This window comes from Brassica napus, unplaced genomic scaffold (assembly GCF_020379485.1).
Source record: "Brassica napus cultivar Da-Ae unplaced genomic scaffold, Da-Ae ScsIHWf_3088;HRSCAF=3902, whole genome shotgun sequence".
In the NCBI taxonomy this organism is placed as follows: Eukaryota; Viridiplantae; Streptophyta; class Magnoliopsida; order Brassicales; family Brassicaceae; genus Brassica; species Brassica napus.
In genome coordinates, this window is record NW_026016323.1 from 453,810 (window position 1) to 476,177 (window position 22,368).

At 30.8% G+C, this 22,368-nt stretch overlaps 3 protein-coding genes and 1 pseudogene across 3 annotated transcripts; 1 reads left to right on the top strand and 3 right to left on the bottom strand.

The window, feature by feature from the left end:
* The first annotated feature begins 8,925 nt into the window (after positions 1-8,925).
* Positions 8,926-9,425, top strand: LOC111215914 (uncharacterized protein At1g43920, Chloroplastic-like). The gene is made up of 2 exons (XM_022720139.2): positions 8,926-9,084; positions 9,174-9,425. Exons 1-2 carry the CDS (start codon positions 8,926-8,928, stop codon positions 9,423-9,425), a joined length of 411 nt encoding a protein of 136 aa, XP_022575860.2.
* Positions 9,426-9,736: 311 nt separating this feature from the next.
* Positions 9,737-10,743, bottom strand: LOC125603077. The gene is made up of 3 exons (XM_048774336.1): positions 10,090-10,743; positions 9,854-10,018; positions 9,737-9,742 (listed from the first exon to the last, which is right to left on the bottom strand). The coding sequence occupies exons 1-3, from the start codon at positions 10,741-10,743 to the stop codon at positions 9,737-9,739; spliced, it is 825 nt and encodes a 274-aa protein (XP_048630293.1).
* An 18-nt stretch (positions 10,744-10,761) lies between these two features.
* Positions 10,762-12,454, bottom strand: LOC125603078. The gene is made up of 4 exons (XM_048774337.1): positions 12,355-12,454; positions 11,472-12,262; positions 11,176-11,421; positions 10,762-11,082 (listed from the first exon to the last, which is right to left on the bottom strand). Exons 1-4 carry the CDS (start codon positions 12,452-12,454, stop codon positions 10,762-10,764), a joined length of 1,458 nt encoding a protein of 485 aa, XP_048630294.1.
* Positions 12,455-13,974: 1,520 nt separating this feature from the next.
* LOC106421888 lies at positions 13,975-21,243 on the bottom strand (annotated as a pseudogene).
* Between the last annotated feature and the right edge of the window lie 1,125 nt (positions 21,244-22,368).

The following is a 22,368-nucleotide window of genomic DNA, read 5'->3' on the forward strand; positions in this document are numbered from 1 at the left end:
ATTCTAGTAGATCTATTATGAATTGACTGACCCTCTGGCCTTTATTTCAATAATTTAAGATGCTTACTCATTTTGGGTGAATGCTATTTGCGTTTCCTTTTCAGGTAATTTTTATACTATCTATATTCACGCATGAGTAGTTTACAATATAGCACATATATATTCTCCACATTTTGTGTCTAGTTCCTAGTAGTAGCAGCTCAGTTTTTACTATTTATTTAATATACATTTAAAATTGCTTTTTATTTAATTTATAAATCAATTGCCAAATCTAAATTGTTTTCTCAAATATTTTTCATTTCCTTTCTTTTTAAATACCTTAGTCTTCCGATTTTTGGAAACTTTAATTTTTTACCTATTTGCATTTGACGGCAATCCCTCCATAAAACGTCGAAGACAACCACCAACTTTTTTTATTTTCCTTCAATTTTCCATTCATTTTTATTCTAATGGTAACCTTGCAATTATTATATTCTAATCTTTACTTTATTTTTAACCATAATGTGGTGGTTAGTGGTAGACAGATTTTGAAATTACTAACCACTACACTTCAACTTGTGGCCACACAGATATGAGTTAATCTTACGTACCATTTTTTTGGAGATTAGTCTAGATTTTTCTATGGGCCTAGGATACCTCTAGGTTAAACAAAAAAATATATATTTACCTGATTTTTTCTGAAATAAAACTATTAAATATGTTTTCGTTCATTTGAGTTGTAGCACCCATTCGTTTGGAGAAAATGATGCTTTGACAAAGAAAATAAAAGGTGTTTTCAAAGTGTTTGGGGATTATTTTTTTTTGCGTGGAGATTCTAATTCTTCGGATACCAAAATAAAATTAGTGAAATGCAGCTTATGCTTTGTCATTTTCCTTTGATTGCATTTTTATAATAGTACGTCAGATTAGTAAACTAATTACAAATAAATTGAAAGATACCATTTGTATTATTATGATTAAATCCATTGTTGATTTGCTTCCACTGCATGCGATTTTATCGATATATAGAATATTGGTCTATTGCTATGTAGTTGGTCGTTGGGCCAAATTACTGTCATCACAATTGTCAATATTTAAACAAAGTCACTTTAATCGAGGGGTCCTAAATTATTGGAGTTGTGTAAACGGTATATGGCTCCGAATGGTGACAGCAGATTGATAATAAAAACGGGACGGAATTATAGTGCGGAATGGTGTAACTGCGGTTCGTGCAGAATTATAGTGCGGTACGGGGCAACTGCGGTTTTAAGTAAAAAAACTGTGTTTGATTGGTGACAATGCATATTTACGGTATTGAATGATTATTCAATAATTAAATTTGATTACTAAAATACTTTTGAAATAAAAATACAAAAAAGAGAAATATTAATTCTTTATAAAACAAATCATATATCATGCAGTAAAATATATTTTCTAATAATTTTATACTTCATTTCAGATAATATGATGTTATAATTGAGTATTTTTTATTTCAGTTTATATACTAAGGTTAACATGTTTACAAAATAAATATATGAAGAACCTATGCACAGTTACAAAAAAAGAACCTATACTCATAACTGTGTATTTACGTGCCTTTATAATTATAGTATATACTATCATATATGCTGTTAAAATAATTTACATATATAAATGTGTGCGGTTTTTGAGAAAACACTTTTTCAGTGCGTTCGCGAATTTGGTAGTAATACTGTTTATTTGTGAGACATCGAAATTTTTGTGTGTTTTTGTGAAGTTTTTGGAAAACCGCAAAAGAAAAATTAGGAAATATGTGATTGGTGACATTAAAGCGTTTTTTCGAAAACCACAGTGAAATACGCAAATTAAATGTTGCCATTCATAACCTATATCTTTTTGTGTTAGCGGTTGTTGGAGCATCGATCATTTGTTTAGAAATTCTAATTCTGCTACCTAATTTAACTAGTGATTGGAATGAGCTTTAACTTTACCTTTTTGGTTGTAGAATTTTTTTTTTATAACCGGTTTATATGTTTTTGTAGTGTTTGTTGGAGCATCAATCATTTGTTTAGAGATTCTATTTCTACTATCTAACCTAGCTAGTGAAAATGAGCTTTAATTTTACGTTTTTGGTTTTAGAATTTAAGTTGAAGATTTATTTATTGTAAAAAATATTTCACTGTAACTTTGTAAGACACTATTTTTTCTCTAGAAATAAAATTCTCTACATCAATTTTAATTATCTAGAGAATTTTAAAAAGTAGTTTTTTAAAGAAAAATTTAATTGGTAAACATATATAGTAATAGACTAAATATTTGTTGTCTAAAGTATCTACACCTATATATGACCAGTGGGAATTTGCACACAATAGCCATAAAAAAACATTAATTCACCAAGTAACCATTAGAAAGTCATGGTTAGAATATAACTTATACATTATATATTAATTGTCATTTCATCCCTTTATCTAGGATTGTCTAGACTTATTTTTTTATTACTTTTTTTCTTTTTTTTGGTTACAATCATGTTTCCCTTTCTATTTTTAATAGCTATTAGTTTTGTTTAATATAAATATTCAGTTTTATATTTTACATAATAAAAACATAGATTTTTCTACATAATATGTTTTGAAAATTTTTTAAAAAAATATTTCTATAAATTTAATCTATATTACATAAACTAAGTTTTAAATCTATACTATATTTTACATTTATATAGTATAGTTCTATTTCTTATTCATATATTGTAATTTTGTTGTGTTCTATATTATTTAGGAAATATATAATAGAGTCAATTAGTTAAAAAAACCACAAAGAAATTTGAAATTAGATAAATACACATGATTTGACAAGTTTGGTGTCTATCAATAAAGACACCATGATATGGAATAGGATAGTGACTTAATTAGAAAAAAACTTGTGTATATAGGATGCAATCTCACTATATAATATAACCATAACTTTACAACACATATCTTTCTCACCTTCCCTCCCTCTCTTTCTCACTCTAACTCCCTCGCTCCCTCCCACCCTCCCTCTCCCTCTCCCTCTCCCTCTCCCTCTCCCTCTCCCTCTCCCTCTCCCTCTCCCTCTCCCTCTCCCTCTCCCTCTCCCTCTCCCTCGTTTGATTTGTTGTCTTTTATTATATAGATTGCTCTATTTGCAAATAAGAAAACATAATAGTATTATGTACCCTGTTATTGATAAAGCCAGCGCATGTTTCATATGTTGACTCGCGGTGAATGAGAAAAATGTCTACTCATAAGCAAACCTGTCACATCAAATGCTTATGGTTATTTTCTTAATTTTGTTTCTTCCTATGGCTAGTACTCCAATTAACCCATAATAGACCAATCACCTCCTAAATAAAAACTGTAACGTTTGGATATAAAATACCATTTTTAATAATGTTAATTTGAAATGAAACTGCACTAATTTCTTCATACAAATGTTATGTCGTTCATTACTTCAAACATGCAACTAAGCTTCTTACGAAATTAAATACAATATATAGTTAGTTATGACTTTTGCTTTCATGAATAATAGTTTTACCACTTTTGATCAAAAAATTTTGCTTTTCCTTTGTTTGTTTGATAGGATACCATTGTATTGTTGTTATAGAAATTTTACAGTTACCATAAGAAAATAATGCACTAGTCAAAAAATAATATATACAGTAAAAATTTTATAAATTAATACTCAATAAATTAGTAAATTTCATCGCTTCTGAAATGAACCAGTTCAGAAATGATATAAATCGCTAAGATACTAAGATAACAATTTTTAGATAAAATCCTATATATACACATAATTTCATTAAATCATAAATTAATAATATATATATATAAACAATATAAATACAAATTAAACATTTTATTTGTTTGTTTTATATTTACAACTGAATTATCTCTATATTTTACTAATACTTTAATATATTTAATAATATTTGGTAAAGTCCAAGGCTACCTTAAAGAATTTGTCAATGGATGGACACTTTGGGCCTTAGAAAAAAGGAGCCCATAAAAAGAGTTTTAATTTTTTTTTTTTGTCATCAACATATACAAACTCATATTGACTGTGTAAACCAAACGGGTGATTCCACATCCATGTGAACGACGTAAGACAGTTGACTCCTGACACTGCGTGCTAGGCTCTCCGCATTTGAATTTTGCGTTTGTGGTACATGAATGATCATTGAGCTGGGGAAGCTTTTTTTCAGGATCTTGATATCATCTAAATAACTTGCAAAAGCTGGCAATTCTTCTGGTTCTGAAACCATCTTCACCAATTGAGAATAATCCGTTGCAAATGTAACCTGAAACTGACGTAAGTTCATCATACATTTCATTGCTCATATTAGCGCTTTCACCTCCGTGTGAAGCGGAGAGAGACTACCCCTGACATTTTTTGCCCCCATCAAACCATCAAAACCTTCTAGAGTACTATACCAACCTTGTCCGGAGAAAATGTCATTTTCTTTCCAAGAACCGTCTGTAAAATACCAGCATCCTGGGATTAACGGTAGGGTCGTAACCTCTGCAGATTGTACTGCCCTCTAGGTGTTCATCACATGTGCCTCCGCCTAAAGTGTTGATTTGGTTTCCCCCAATTTGAGTGTTTCCGTGGGATCCATGTCCAAATTACTAAATACTTTATTATTTCTTCCTTTTCAAATGTACCATAGTATCTATGCAAACTGATGATCATCCATTTGCGAAAGAACTCTCCAGAAAAAGTGATCCATATTTGTAAATATGGAACTAGTTGGAAAAATAGTTGGGTTTGATGAGATCTTTGATAACGCCAAACCTGAAGTGCTGGAGGGCATTCAAAGAACAATTCATGATTTATCGACTCGTCTGAAGCTCCACAACGGGCACAACATATGTCCCCTTCTATTCCCCTTGTGCGCAGATTCTTCCTAACTGATATGGATCATGACACCAATTGCCATAAAAAGAGTTTTAGTTAGTTTTGTTGAAGTAGAGACAATATTTTTGAGTAAGGTTTAATGGTCTTTTTAAAACTTGTTTCTTACAAAACCTTTCTCTAAATTAGCAATTCACCATGGCCAATATTTCGTTTTTAGATTATTGATCTATGATCTTTATATATTGTTATTATTCTATATTTTTGTGTTCACACAATTTTTTTCTGGAAAACTACGAAAAGTCACTTTAGTTATGATACAATTTATATTTTGTCTCTATAAGTGTTTCTCCACATCAAACGTTCCTATATATCGTTTTAATCATTGACGTATTGTATATGATTTAGTGTACAGTGAATGGTCTAACTGAATTTAAACGTTTTTCGAATTTCAGGTTCACTCACTTCCTTGGAAATTCATATTACAAGGTGATATTTTCTGGTTATTTGATATTTAGCTTAAATTATGACTGAGAATTACTTATTGGGATATCAAAAAAGGAAAAGAAAACAAGTTAGCAGAATTGTTTATAAAATCTCAGAAAGGTTCTATGGATAAATTTGTGATATGAGAAAATTCTAATAAATATCATGAACCTGCTATTAAGAGGATAATAGTACTGAATCAAATGATCATTTGAGCGGGCATAATAATGTGTTAGACGAATCTAATGTTGAAGGCTTGAATGTTCATGAACAAAAAATGGCTCATTCATTGATATATATGATCCTAGGCGTTGGAACAACCTTGATAATAACATGGAAGATTTGTTAGTTGAAAAGAGGTTTAAAAAAGCAATGAATCTTGTGTTTCCCTTATATAAGAGCTCTAGATGGTTTTCATATGCTTATGATTCTAAGTTGAGTAATGGGGAAATTAGTGATAAAATTGGTTGGTTTACTCTAAACATGAGGACATATGTTGCTGTTTTTGTGGCAAGTTTTTTAAATCTAATGTTTTCTTAAGTTCGTTAGCTAATGATAAATCAAAAGAATGGAAGCATCTCAGTGAGAGGATTAAATACCATGATAAAAAAAAGTAGATCATATGACTAACATGAAAACTTGGAATGTATTAAAAGTTAGAATGGAGAAAAATTAAGGAGTGATAAAGGATTACGAAAAAATTACAAAAGCAAAAGAGCGTTGGAGGCTTATTTTAATTAGAATAATTGTTGAAGTGAAATTCTTGCTAAACGGAATTTCGCATTTAGAGGAAAAATGAAAAACTTTATCAAGATAACAATGATAATTTCTTAAGCTCTATTGAGATGATTGCAGAACTTGACTTGGTAATTCAAACTCATAATAGACACATTCAAAGTCTAGAAATCCGTCATCATTATTTGGGTAATAATATTCTGAATGAGCTTATTTCTCTTTTAGCTCATAATGTTTAAATTTCATTTGTATAAGTCATTAAAGAGGAAATTATTTTTTTGTCATTCTTGATTGTACACCGGATGCGGGCCACCAAGAACAAATGACTCTAGTAGTAATATGTGAATCTATAAAATAAAAATATAAGAGTACAAAAGTATTTCTTAGAGTTTCATATGGTAGATGACACATCCAGACTAGGACTGTTTGAAAATTGTTAGATTCTCTAAAGTCTCTTACTATTAATGTTGGTAATGTGAGTGATCAATGTTATAATGGTGGTTCCAATATGGAAAGGAAAACATCTAGGTGTTCAGAAAATAATTTTTTGATATAAATCTAAAAGCATTGTACATATTGTGTGATTGTCATAGTCTTAATATTGTTGTTAGTGATGTGGCTTATTCGTGTGTAAAAGCTATTTCATTCTTTGGAAATTTGCAGTGTATATGTATATGCCTTGTTTAATTTCTTGTTCTACAAAGAGATAGAAGATTTAATTTGACAATGTTCTTTTTAGAGTGAAATCTTTATACAGTACTCCTAGGAAGAGTCTCAATCAAAAGTCTCAATGCAATTAGATTTCAAGCTCCACAAGTCAGTTTTATTTGAACTTACAAGCTAAATCTGTATGCATTGATAATGCTTTGAAACAATTAGAAGGTGTAGTTTAATTCTGTTTTTGGGGAAGTATAGACATGAAGGGTTTACTTTTAGTTTAATTATAACTCAATGTATTTCTCATGATATGGATGTTGATCCTGTATTTACATAAATGTTAAATCTTTTGAAAAAAAAACAGTTCGACGAAACTCAGTTACATGAAAAAAAATACTAGAGTGTGAAGATGATTTTTAGAGTTAATTATTTTTAATTGACATGGAAATAAATTGAGTCAAGAACATATTTAATCAAATGATGAATTTTAAAAGTGTTTTTGGTTTTTTTATTTGATTTGAGAACATTAAAAGCATTCGATGAAAGTGAAGTATGAGAACATTGTACTAATTTTCACAAAGGTTTTTTCATAGTAGTTGATATTTCTCAAATTAACCTAGAGCAACCTAGTTGATATTTCTCAAATTAACCTAGAGCAACCTTCTCTCTCAAATAAGATATCGAATTGTAGTACTAAGAGATCAAATCCACATGGAGCGTGGTCACACAATAAACTATAAAAATCAATATTAAGCTAGGGAAGTAATTATCAAAGTATTAAATAGCAATAAATAAGTAAATATTCGGTTGTAAGATATTGGGATGAAAGTTAGACTTAGGATTTCAGGCAATCATAATTATCAGTTATAGATGCTAAGGGTGTGTGATGAACCGATCTAGAACTCTAATGCAATAGTAAAATATCCAGCTCTTGCTGCGAGTCTAATCAGATCTTTAATCCAATATTCTAGCTCTCACGTAAGAATAAGGAGCGATTGTCGATCGATACTACATTGTTTCGATCGATACCTATTTAAACAAGCATTAATGCCTAATCGATATGTTCACCTGATGATTAAACCAGCTCTCGCATGCGCCTAACAACCTAGCTCAGCAGGATTATTGTCACGTAATGAACTCACTTGTGTGGTTGTCTATAATCCTATGTTCAGGGTTCTAGTTAGCTATTATAGAACACAAGGAGTTAGATCAATTCTAGGAAGGATCTCATAAATTATCCTACCAGTTCTATGTATCAATAATTCATTGAAACCTTAATAAAACACTAAATCTAACATGATGGTTACTTCGACATAAAGAATAAGTGAACAAAATTGCATGAATAGAATAAAGTAAGAGATATCGGAGTTCTTATACAAATTTCTGAATGAGTCTTTGATCTTCTCTCCAAAAACTACTAAAACTAAAAGCTCTGTGAATATGTATAAGGTGGTTTGTAAGATGTGTGTTTTGGGTAGACAATACCAAAAACTATAAATATTAGGTATAAAGTCTGCCAGGAGCAATCTTGTAATATGTGGAAATTTTGGGCTTGAGTCGGCTTGAAACAAGTCGGGCCCGTCTACTTGCGCGGATGTAGAGCGACACCAAGGAAGAGGTGTCGATCGACACTTTTCTGAATGTCGGCTCTGTCTTCTAGTTTCTTGAGAAGCTGCAAGTTTTTTCATCCATAAGCTCTAAAATGCTCCATAATCTCCACATTGCTCCAAAACATATTTGGATCTGAAATACTCTAAATAGAGACTCTGAAAATAACTTATACTATGGCTAAATACTGTAAATCATTTTTATTCTGAATTGAGAATCTTGTAAATTACTTTACGTGTTGTGTTTATAAAAGGGAAAAATGTTAAACAAATCCTCAGCTTTTTCATTTGGACCATTATAATCCCCAGCTTTCGGAAAGACCTGAAAAACAATAAACTTTTCTTTGACTTTAAAAAAACCAGCTAACTTTTCTTTGACTGGATCAAATTAGACCCGACGTTAATTAGACTAACGGAACATGTTAACCCTGTTAATTTGCGCAGTTAGCCAATACGACAACGTTTTATCTTAAACTTCAAAATAAGATCCGAAACCCTAATATCATTTTCCCCCAAATCGATTTGGGGATTTTCTTGACACACCAACCCTAAAAATTGCGATTACAACTCAAAATCCTCCAATCCCACACGACTGACTTCCCTTAGCACGAAGATGAGTTCGGATTTGACAGCTGAGAGTTCAACCGTGAACACATACGGTATTCGCGGGTTTCCAGCGAGCTGTGTTTGCGGGACTAAGAAAACAATCTACACGTCTGAGACTAACAAGAATCCGGGGAGACCTTTCTTCAGATGTCTTACGAGAAGAAAGGTAGCTTCTTATCTTCTTGATTATATTGTTGTCGTTTATTCAAATTGAACATAAAGCAATATGTCTAAAATTTTATGGTTTTTGCATAGAACCACTTGTTTAAATGGGTTGAGGATGCTGTTTATGAAGAGGTTCAAGATGCCTTACCAAAGATTGTACTGCTTGAAGCTGAGCTTAACAAAGAAAAATCTGATATTGAGGATTTGAAAGGCGTGGTCACTGAGTTGATGGAAGAGGTTGTAAGAGCCAAAAAAGAGGTGAAGAGGTGTAAGGTGATGATGACGATCTTGTTTGTGATCATGTGCGTGATCATCATTGTCCTACTAGTTAGTTTGATGTAGAATTAAGTTAGTTATTTGCTTGAGGTGAAGAACTAAATTGTTGGTGTTTGTGTCTTGTTGTATTTACTTGATTAAGTGACAATTTTAATGTTTGGGGCTTAATTTAGTGACTATTATGTTGGTTTCATTGACTATGTTGTTGTTTGAAGTAATGAACTAAGTTGTTGTTGTTGTTGTTGTTGTTTGAGACACAAACCAATCTTAAATAAAGCTTGATGAAACATAGCATAAGTTAAGTGTCAAAGCACTACAAAATAGATCCGAAAATACTGATACACAAGACATAAACCTGAAACATGAGCGTCAAAGCACTAAAACTGAAACATGAGTGTCAAAACACTAAAACTTCAAAACACTAAATCCGAAAATACTATCTTCTGCTTCTGCCCCTTCTAACTTCGAAATCATGAAAACCATCGACCCCATACCGACGCATCTGAGTTTGGTGGTGCATGTGTGGCTTGTTCCCATCTCCCTGACCCTTGTGGCTGTGTTGATTCCCCTCGTGGCTGTGTTGACTCTTGTGGCTGGGTTGGTTGTGATGATGAAGCATGAGACTGTCCCTGGCCTGGCTTTGACGATGATGCATTAGACTGACAATGAAAAAGAAAATCAAGTGAGCATAAGAAGATCAGAAACAAACCAAAAACATCTTGAAACTTGCCTGATTTTTCCTAGGGCGACCTCGTGGTTTCTTGGGCTGACTTTCAACAAAGTCATTCTTACATGTCTTCTTGTTATGATGCTCTTGCTTGCAATTAGAACATCTAATAACTCGATCAGCACGAGTTAGCTTCGTGCTATCAGTTGCAGAGACTTTCGGGCCCTTCTCTGTCTCACCCTTGCTCTTGAACCTATCATGGTTCTTTGGTCTTCCCGGGTTTCCTTTTCTCCAAGGTGGTGGGAGGACACCTAATCTACCCGTCTCAGGCCATAGCTTCTTCCCTTGAACAGGCCTTACCCCCATACTATAGGTTTGACGCCACATAGCTATGGTATAACAAGGAGATACAAAGTCAGAAAGTTTTTTACCATCTTTAAGGATCACATAGGCGGCATGAATGCAAGGAATTCCAGTCATTTGCCACTGGATACACCCACAACTTAGCTCATCCATATCCACAGCATAAGTCACACCACCATAATCAACCTCTATGACTGGACCAACTGCTGGAAAGCTCATACAATCCTTAGACTTTGACTCCACTTTAGCCATCTGAAGATGCGTCCTTTTTGTGAACTTTGTCTTAGCATTTTTAGCCATTACAGCCTTTCTGAAGTTTCGAACCATACACTGTCTCCTTATATCCTCTAACATCTCCAATAATGGCTTTCTTCATGCTTCACGGATGGTTCTGTTGAAGGACTCACTTAGGTTATTGAGATTATCGTTGCACAAGGTCCCTAATTTGAAATATGCTCTGGACCAAGTTTCTGGTTTGGTGACTTGAAGAGTAGCATAGGCGCCTGGATTGTACTCTTTCAGCCTCTCACTCCACATTTTATAATCTTCAATTGTATAACTCCTTGCTATTCGCCAGAAGAGTCTTTGTAGCTGCATGTCATGGCTGCTCTTCTTCCAATTATCGAAAATGTGTCTACAACACTGTCTATGCTCAACCTCTGGAAGAATGGTGTGGACTGCTTTCACTAAACCCTGCCAATTACAAGCATGAGACAGTTAAAAACACTAAGATACAGTAATGCTTTAAGCACTAAAAGCTTTAAAAAATCAAGATCAGAAGTTTACCTTTTGTTTGTCAGACAATATAGCATAGCCTTTGCCATCCTTTAAGCCCAAGTCATTTGCGAGGTGTCTCACAAACCAGTCCCAATTCGTGCCATTCTCCACTTCTACTACTGCCCATGCAATCGGAACAATCCGATTGTCTCCATCACGTCCTACAGCAGCCAAGAGATGACCATTTATGTCCCACTTTAGAAAAGCTCCATCTAAACCCATTATTGGTCTACAAGAAGTCTTCCAAGTCTCCTTCTGCGCATGAAAGCAAACATATAGCCGGAAAACCTCTGTTTACTTCCTACTGTCGGTCCAGGGATGGTTTCGATATCCATTGTAGTGCCAGGGTTGGTTCGAAAAATCTCAGCTTGATAATCCCATATCTTGTTGAAGTGTTCTTCGTGGCTTGCTTTTCTTTCTTTCATAATTTTTGTCTTCGCATTCCCACAAGCTTCCACACTCACAAACATCCTATACTCTCTCTGGATCTCAGAAGCAATTTCATGCTTGGTGATTTTGGGATTCAACCTCAGCCTCTCAGCGAACAACATTGCTATAGTAGAACACTTCAAAAACTTTGAGTGTCCTGTTATCTCACACTTGTGCTCATTCACATAACATTTGATCATCAGCTTCTGTTTGCTCTTCTCATAAGAACAATACACCCTCCAGGGACACGAGCCATCTTCACACTTCGCACCTAACTTCAAAGCAGTGGACCGGTAAAGCTTGATGTTGCGTCGGGTTTTTAATGTATACCTGAGAAGGGTATGCTTGAATTCTTCAGCAGTGGAGAAAGTGTTTCCCAGCCCAAGCATTGCCTCTGGATCCACATCTTCTCTGTAGGCTAAACTGGGAATCGATTGTTCTTCATTTTCATCATCTGATGATAGAGGATCCGGAACTTCTTTTTCATGCTCCCAATACCATTCGTCCCCACTATCTTCATCATTCTCACAATCATCATTCCTCGCTACTTCTCCGAAGGAGACAGTCAAATCGCGACCAGCTTCTTCCTTGATACCACCATGACCGTTTGCTTCATCAGGGACTTCTTCGTTGTTTGGGACTTCTTCGTTGTCTGGGGCTTCATCAGCTTCGTCGTCACCGACAATACCACAGTCATCCTCGCTGATTTCTCCTTCTTCTTCCCTGTCGAGTGCATCTGTTTTGCTTTTTTCTTCTTACGTACATCAGCTTCGTCGTCGACTCCACCTTTTCTTTTCGCTACAGAACTGGCACCACCGAGTTTCCCTTGTCGAGACTTCTTGTTCTTTTTACTACCCATCTTCTCTCTTCTTCTTTCTGGCGAAATCGTGAAATTAGGGTTTTTAATTGAGAAAACCCCCAAATCGATTTTGAGAGATAATGAGGAAGATGTGTTTTTTTTAATTGAGGAGAAGACGACGTCGTTTTGGTTAACGACGAAAATTAACTGTGTTTAGACGCTCTGTTAGTGAACTTAACGCCGGGTTTAAATTGATCCAATCGACAAAAAAATTGAGGTTTTTATGGTCAGTTAGGAACCTGGGGATTATAATGGTCCAAATGAAAAAGCTGAGGATTTGTTTAACATTTTTCCCGTTTATAAAACCTAGCGAAGTTTTTGAGTTAGTTAAAAGTGTGGGGTTGTTATCAAAATATTTTAATAATTTATCGCATTCTTTTGACCAATCATGTGAATGTAGGTTAAAGATATGGAAAAATTATTTGGAAAAATTAGAAAAAGAGATACTTTGAACTTTTGTTTGTTCTTTTAAGATTTTTGATTTTTTGGTCATTTTGGACATGTTTTACTTTTTTATAATGAGAAAAATAGTAAACTAAATTTTAAAATAAGAAAGAATATTAAAATTATTAGAAACATAAGTATGACTATCCAAATGTTTAATTTTTTTTTAAATAGTCAAATCATATTATTTTTTTATGTCCTACTTAAGCATATAATACTCATTCTAGCCATGTGCTTAGTTTAGAAATCAGATTCTAAATATTATATATTGATCTATCTTTGTTAAAAACCGCAAACAAAAATTTCTTATATATTCTACCTTCGCTTAGTTCGTTCGTCTGTATTCTGGCAAAATATTGATAGTATGTATACCTAAAGATTGATTACAACTTCTAGTAATAACTCTACGTTTAACTTTTTCTTATTTATCTGCCATAACTAATTCTAACTATTACTTAGTGATAAGCATAGGGAATAATAGATTTTCCACCCATTAGTAATCGTTTTAATCTACATCGGGTACTATAAAGTTTGGTAAATCTATATTTCTATATATATATATATTTTTTTTTTAATTGCTATATATATAATTACGTTTACTATAGTCTTATCATGAGAATGAAAATTATTTCGTTGATTAACAACCCCAACCTATTCTCTTTTTTCGGTTCCTGATCAGGTTTCCCTTTCTTATGTTGAATCATAGTGTAAACTCAAGGATATATATAAGAATGCTGATACTGTTCTTCACTATGTTATATCTGAGTTCGCAAAAACATTAGTGAGTAAATCTCATTCATGTTCCGTTCGAATGATTGTCCTTCCATGTTAAAATCTTGTTTGATTCACAATGTGTTTTACAGAGATGCGACTGTTTTTCTCGAGTAATATTGGATAAACAAAGAAATTAGCAATGTACTTATAACTTATTCAATAGTTTAAGATGTTTTTTGGTATCAACACTAGCCATTGACAGTCAAGTCTTTTGTTCACGATGCTTATTCCTTTTGGTAAATGATATTTTGTTCCTTTGTTCAATAGTTCTAACGGTCATATTTCCACTAAATTTAAAGAAATAAAACTTGAAAGAACCCTTATTTATTCCTTTGTTCATGAACACATTCTTTGTTTTTGTATCAGATAAGATTATTTAACTTTTGTTCATCAATCCATTAGCTAATCTTGCCCTTAGATCTTTCCTCAATATTTTCCCGGATGGAGCTTTAGGAATGCAGTCAGTGAAGAACACCATCTTAATTCGCTTGTAGTGAACCACCTATACAGATCATATCACCAATATTTAGTAAGACATCTAAGTTTTCACCAGTTTGTGTTTCCCATGTTGAAGACCGGAAGTGAAATCTCAAAATGTTACCTGTTTGTTGATATAACTCATGACATCATCTTCAGTTAGCTGTGACCCTTCTGATCTAACCACAAACACTACCGGAACCTCACCAGCTATTTCATCCTTCATTCTGAACATGAAATATTATTAGAAGGTACACACATTTAGAGTTTCAAATTGAAAATTTCCGTATGCTTCAATTTGGAAAAATGAAATATCATTAGAAGATACACGCATTTAAACTCACGCGACAACAGCAACATCCTCAATAAAAGGATGAGAAATAAGCAATGCTTCAAGCTCAGCTGGAGCCATTTGATAGCCTTTGAATTTGATTAGTTCCTTCAAACGATCAACAATGAAGATCTCATCATTGTCATCCACAAACCCAATATCTCCTGTGTGTAGCCACCCGTCTTTATCTATGGTTTGTGCAGTAGCTTGCGGATCATTCAAATAACCTAAGAAGACCACACCATTTCTTTTCTATCAAAGTATTCTTCCAAGGGAGAAAAAAAATACTAACAGGAATCATTAAACTTTGTTTTACCCTTCATAAGTTGATCGCCTCGGATGCAAATTTCGCCTGGCTTGTTGTGTGGTAAGGAGACTCCAGTAATGGTATCGACCACTTTCATCTCGGCGTTCCTGATCACAGTCCCACACGAACCAGACTTGATTTTAAACGGGTTCTTTGCAAATGCCAACGACTTAGCCACTGTTCCCATTTCAGTCATTCCATAACTCTGAAATGTGTTTTTGTTTTTGTCATTACCAAAATTTAAGAAATGAAACCATTTGAATTTATTTCCCCACCATTCTAGCATCCCATTATTTATTATTGGTAAATAAATATTTTAAAATTTAATAAACTATAATGGTTCTAGAATTTTTTAATATACTAGTGTTTATTGTACAAATAGTTGAATAACATTGTAGTGAATATTACGATAGCTATAAATAATCAATGGAAATATAATATTCTACCCCAAGCATTTACTCTTGGTAGATGAATTTTAAATATTTCTGAAATTTAGAAATTCGGTTTATTGGATTATGGATTTTAAGAGCTTAATTAGTAGAAGTATTTGTTACTGATTTAAAGATTTTTGAATTTCATTCCAAATCATATCTTATTCAATTTTTTTTTTTTAGTTTTTCACTGATTTTGCGTTTCTATTGAATTCTCTTATTATAGAGATATAATTTTAACGAAAATTTTACTCATTAGAAATACTATTTATACTTATAAAAATTTAAAGTCTATGTAACAAAAAAGTACACACAGACACAAAATGTTATATTATTTTCAATTGTTCAAAAAAAGAGAGTGAAAATAAAAGTAACAGTCATAAAAAACTGGTGCCAGAACAAATGAGATAATATAATCTATAATCATGAGAAATTCCTATATTGATTTTGAACAAAATTATTATATATGAATAAAGATCATGGAAACACAGAAGCAAAAAATCAAGTAAGATAACACAAAATGTTAAAAAAACATTACTAAAAACAAAAAAAAAACTACTAATACCAAAATAACAGTATTTTATGTAAATAATTTGGTAACTCTTTTTAAAATGTATATATTTACTTTAGAAAGATAAATTCTGAGAAATAAAATATATATATATATATATAATCAATAACATCATTGACAATTCATATAAATATTTGGTAATTAAGAAGTACTTAATCAAATATTTATGGGAAATTGCCACAAATAGCACATTCATATTATCACTTTTCATGTTTACGCTAACCACTTTTACAATCACTTTTAATGAAGGGTAAAAGATAATTATACCTTAGGGTTAACTAATCTAGACTTAGGGTTTAGAGTTGAGGGGTGGGGTAGGGTTTTTGGAATGTGAAATTTAGGATTCTAATAAATATATAAATAAATACTTAAAAAATATATAAAAAAATTTTAAAAATAGTTTCAAACATAATTTTCCTTTTTCAAAAAGAAATTTCCAAAAAAAATAAAAATATTCGAAAAAAAAATATTTTCAAAAAGAAAAATTTATAAAAAAGTTCGAATTTGAAAAAGTATAATTCGAAAACATAAAAAACAAATTATTATTATTATTGATTTTTTTTCATTTTTTTATTTTTAATTTTTTATTAAAATAATGATTTATTATATATATGTTTACCACTTTCATGATACCACTTTTCATTTTTACCACTACTAAGGAGACATTTTCAAAAATATTTTCTTCATTAAGTGGCAAAAGACTCTTATGCCCTTGTTATTTATATATATAATAAATCATTATTTAAATAAAAAATATATATATAATAAAAAAACTTCTTTTTTATGTTTTCGAATTATACTTTTTCAAATTCAAACTTTTTTATAAATTTTTTTTTTAAAATTATTTTTTTCAAATTTTTTTTTTTTCTTTTTCTAATTTCTTTTTGAAAAGTGAAAATTATGTTTGAAACTATTTTTTAAATTTTTTTAAGTATTTATTTACATATTTATTAGAATCCTAAATTTCACATTCCAAAAACCCTACCCCCCCCCCCCCCCCCCTCAACTCTAAACCTTAAGTCTAGATTAGTTAACCTTAAGGGTATAATTGTCTTTTATCCTTCATTAAAAGTAAAGGTAAAAATAGTTAGTGTAAACATGAAAAGTGGTATTATAAATGTGTTATTTGTGGCAATTTCCCAAAATTGATTTTGTTTATGTGTCATATTTTCCATGATTTTAGGTATTTTTGCTTATTATATAATTAAAAGATTTGTATACTAATAATATTTGATTATAAGTTATATTAGCTAATTGATTATAAACTAATATGATAAAATCATCAAAATAATAATATATGTTTTAAAAAATAATATAATTCTTATATATATATATATATATATTTTTTGTTGTTATCTGAAAATAATATTTTTATTATAAAATATTAAGATATAGAACAATTTATAATTAAATATTAATCAATCAAAAATTTTTGTATAAAATATTTGCAATATATAAGTGCTTTTAATAGTTTATCACAATAATAAACATATATTTTCATTATATATATATATATAGATGTTTTATTTAACCTTTTTGTTAAAAAAATAAAAAATTTATTTACTATATTGGTTTTTAAATTAATAAGAAATGAAGTAATAATTATTCGTAAGAAAATTGGTACACATAGTTTTATTATATTTCAAAAGAAATTATTATATGTATGAATATTCAGAGTTCGGTGACACCATGATCTGGACAATTCTAAACCTTGATTTGGTGAATTACTAAATCGTTTCTTAATTATTTATACCACTAGGATATGATCCGCGCCTTGCGCGGGATTAAGTTATTATTTTTATTATATTTTGGAAAATGAAACAATAGTTTGGTTTCATTTGGATTAGGGGTGTTCAATCCGGATATCGGGTTGGTTTCGGTTCGGTTCGGTTTTTTTCGGTATTTCGGTTAGTAAAATATAACTACTATTCTAAATCTATATTTACTTTGACTTTAGTCTTTCACATACTTTTGAAAGATTTCAACTGGACGACTAAATTGATCAGCCAATCTTATTACTTTAAATCATTAGTATTTATTTATATATATATATATATTATTTAGTTTGAATATTTATTAAATAAAAATTCATATGCGTTATATTTTTATGATCATTTGTAACTTATTATAACAAAAAAAATAATCTATTGATCACAAAATTTTCAGAATGAGAATCTTCAAATTTCTAATAATATATAGACGTTTTGAAAAATTCAAAATATAACATATAAGAAAAAATAAATGTTTTATTATATATTTAATGTGATTTTTTAATATCTTTCAATTATATAAAATTAAAAAAAAAAACTAAGATACCAAAATTGTTATCAAATATTTATTATTCATAATAATTAATTTTCATATATACGTTAATCATATTAGGTAATTTCGTAGCTTCTAATTAAGGAAAGTGCAGAAAAAAATTTGGTAGATTATTTATCAATTCGATAGTTAGTTTAATAAAAAATATAATGTAAGTTAAGATGAATCAACCTATTTTTCTAAGAATAGTATATTTTATATAGTCAATTATTAAATGAGAATTTATAATCATACAGTTCTATGATCATTCATATCGTTTTATAACTGAATATTTAAATCATCGATAACAAAATTTTCAATGTGAAATCTTTAATAAGTTTATAATTTATAAATGTTTTTAAAAATTCATTGAAAGTTTAATATTAAAATATTTATGTAATCTTATGGTATATAGTTTAATCTATATATATATATGTTTTATTATTAAATGATATTTTTTACTCATATGGTTTTAAAATCATGTTTATCTTCTTATAATATTAAATAAAAGTTCATATTAATACAATTTTATGATCATTTGTAACTTATTATGACAAAAAAATAATCTATTGATCACAAAATTTTCAGAGTGGGGATCTTCAAATTTTTAATAATTTATAGACGTTTTGAAAAATTCAATTTAAAATATAAGAAAAAATATAAATGTTTTTATTATGTATTTAATGTGATTTTTTAATATCTTTTAGTAATATAAAATTAAAAAAGAACTAAGATACAAAAATTGTTATCAATTATTTATTATTCATAATAATTAATTTTCACATATATGTTAATCATATTAGGTAATTTCGTAGCTTTTATTTAAGGAAAGTGCAAAACATTTTTGGTAAGTTATTTATCAATTAGATAGTTAATTTAATAAAAAGTGTAATATAAGTTAAGATAGACCAACCTATTTTTCTAAGAATAGTATATTTTATATAGTTATTTATTAAATAAGAATTTATAATCATACGGTTCTATGATCATTCTTATCGTTTAATAACAAAATATTTAAATCATCGATAACAAAATTTCAATCTGAAATCTTTAATAAGTTTATAATTTACCAATGTTCTTGCAAATTCATTGAAAGTTTTAATATTAAAATATTTATGTAATCTTATGGTATATAGTGTTTAATCTATATATATATATATATATATTTATTTTATTATTAAATGATATTTTTTACTCATATGGTTTTAAAATCATGTGTATCTTCTTATAATAAAATGTTAAACCATTGATCATTAATTTTTAACATAATAATTTTAATAGTTTTAGTCATTTATTGTCGTTTTAAAAATTCAAAATATAACATATACGAAAAAATCTAAATTTTACTTTTATAGCTAATTTGATTGTTTAATTTATTTTAATAATATAAAATTAAACAAAAAATGATGGAGGAGATATAAATTGTTATCAAATCTTTATTATTAAAATCATTAATTATCATATATATATATTAGTCATTTATGGTAATTCCGTAGGTTTTATTTATGGAAAGCAAATAGCATATCATATCATTATATCATATAGTTTGACCAACTTATATATCTAACAACATATAAAAATCGAATGTGGACCTACTTATTTTTCAATTGAATGTAATTGACTACCTAATTGAGTGCCACCTATGCATTGGGGCCTCTTTTAATTAATACAAAATTGAGGTTATATCTTTTCAAATATTCCTCAATTAATATATAAGGGATGTGCATGATTGCTGTGTGTATATATATATATATACATAAAAAAATCCATTTGAGGAAACAAATCTTCACACCTACTCATAACTACCACATGACCCGTATCATATGTAATCTATTCAAATCAAGAATCATTACTCTATCTCAATTCTCGAATCTCAACAATTACTCAATCTTAATCTCATTACTCAGTCAAATTTCTCGAACTTCAATAATTCGTAGAGTCCACGCACTAAAATTAATGACCAAATTTTAAAATAATTGTAAAAGTGAGAGCATCATTAATTAAACTGACCTGACCAAATATGGCATTGGGAAGCTTGAGACGCACTGCGTCTTCAAGCTCCTTCGCCAATGCACCTGAGCCTGAAAACATCATTCTCACCGAGCTCAGGTCGTACGTCTCCGTATCCGGAGACTTAACGAACGCTAGAACCACCGGTGGGGCCATCGGAACCACTGTGACCTTATACTTCTGAATCATCTCCATCACCTTATTCAACTCGAACCTAGGCAGAATCAAGAACGCCGCACCGGCCCTCATCGCCGAAAGCATCAGGGAGTTGTGCGCGTAAGTGTGGAACATTGGGAGAAAACATATGATGACGTCATCTCCGGTGAAGTTGAGATGAGGGTTTTCTCCGTCGACTTTCTGAGCAGTACTCGTAACTACTCCCTTGTGAGTAATCAAAACTCCCTTTGGAAGTCCCGTGGTCCCGGAGGAGTACGGCATTAACACCGTATCCTCCGGCGAGATCTCCGGTTTAGGAAGCTCTGTCTCGTCAGCTTGCGTCAGTTCCGTGAAACTTACGCAACCGTCAGGTAACGGAACGTCGTCGGGTACGCAAACAATCAAAACGTTTCAAGGTTTTTTAGCTTATCGACGTAACATGGCTTTGTAATGATCATCTTCGCGCCGGAGGCTTGTGCCTGTTTGCGATCTCCGTTGGGTGAATAACGGATTCGCGGGCGTAGATATGGCCCCGAGGTAAGCTGCAGCGAGGAAAGATAGAGAAAACTCCGGCGAGTTTGGGAGAAGGAGCATGACAGTGTCACCATGGCGGATCCCGAGCCGGTAGAGTCCTGCAGCGATACTCCTTAAAGTGATTTGAACATCGGCGTAGGTGAAAATACGTCCTGTGGCACCGTCGATGAGACATGTGGCGGTGGAATCGCCGCCTCCGTCGCCGGAGAATTTCTGGAAGAGGTAATCGGTGAGAGGAAGGTGGTTAGGGATGGAGATATCAGGAAGTTTGGATCGGAAAATGAAATCTTGAGATGGTTCTTGATTCTTTGCTAGAGAAAGTGTTTCTTGTTGTTGTAGGAGCGCCATTTTTGTGGAGATTCTAAACAAAAACAAAGATAAGGACTTTACTCTCGAACCTGAATTGTAACTTTTGTTATTTTACGTTTGATTGGGTTTTATAATGGTTGAGTCCAGTTTTACGGATTAGAAAACTCCTAATGATAAGGTTTTGCAATTATGTGAACCATAAAACCTTCTTCAAAAAAAAAAAAAAATGTGAACCATGACCGTCGTGTCTTTTCATGGATCCGAAACGTGGAACATGAGCTGCGTTACTAACTACCAAAGTTACTGAAGAAACCAATTATCAATTAAAAATTTAAAACATATAATGCATAATGTATTACAAAATATATTAAAAAGCAAATTTCTCAAAAAACCCATAAAATATGATTTTTTTTTACCAATAGAGCACCCAAAAAGAAAAATGATCATAATATACTTTATTAAATATGTAAACGATTATTTTATTCTGGTAGTTATAAATACATGAATATATATAAATAAATAATAAAATAAAGAAATATGATTTTTTATTTTAAAAAAATATGTTTTAAAATTTTAATTTTTTTTACCTTTTTTTTTTTTTTTTGTCGGGGATTTATTTAGATATTACAATTATGAGAAAGATTTCAAAGACGATTCGATAACCGACAATTCTACCTGCCTTATGAGGATCTACGCCTAACTGCATCATTTGAGCCGTCCTATGAAGATCACGCCTGACCGGATTTATTGCACCATGTTGAGAAATCCTTGTAAGCCTTTCTTCTGTAATCGCATAATTGTTGAATAAATCGCTTGCTCCGGGAATTGAAACCTGGATTCCTGTGCAATCTGCAAGAAATTGCATAGTCTGGGATTGAACCCTAGACCTGGGTGTAGAAACCTTTAAACATAACCACTAGGCTACGGTGCTTCCACAATTTTTTTTTTTTTTTTTTTTTTTTTTTTTTTTTTTTTTTTTTTTTTTTTTTTACCTTTTTAAAACCTTTTCAATCTTTTATTTTGAAATCTAAAAATTCTTTTTGAAACTATTTTTAAATTATTATTTTAAATTTTAAGTATTAATTTTTTTTTTAATTTTAAACTTATTCTCTCCAGAACTCCATCTTTCAAATCTAAACTGAGAGTTTAGATTAGTTAACTTAGAAATATAAATTTTTTACTTCTTTAGTAAAATTTATTTAGATTATTTTGATCCTTGAATGCTTATAAAAAGATTTTTTTTAATGCTATCTTAGAAAATTTCTCTAA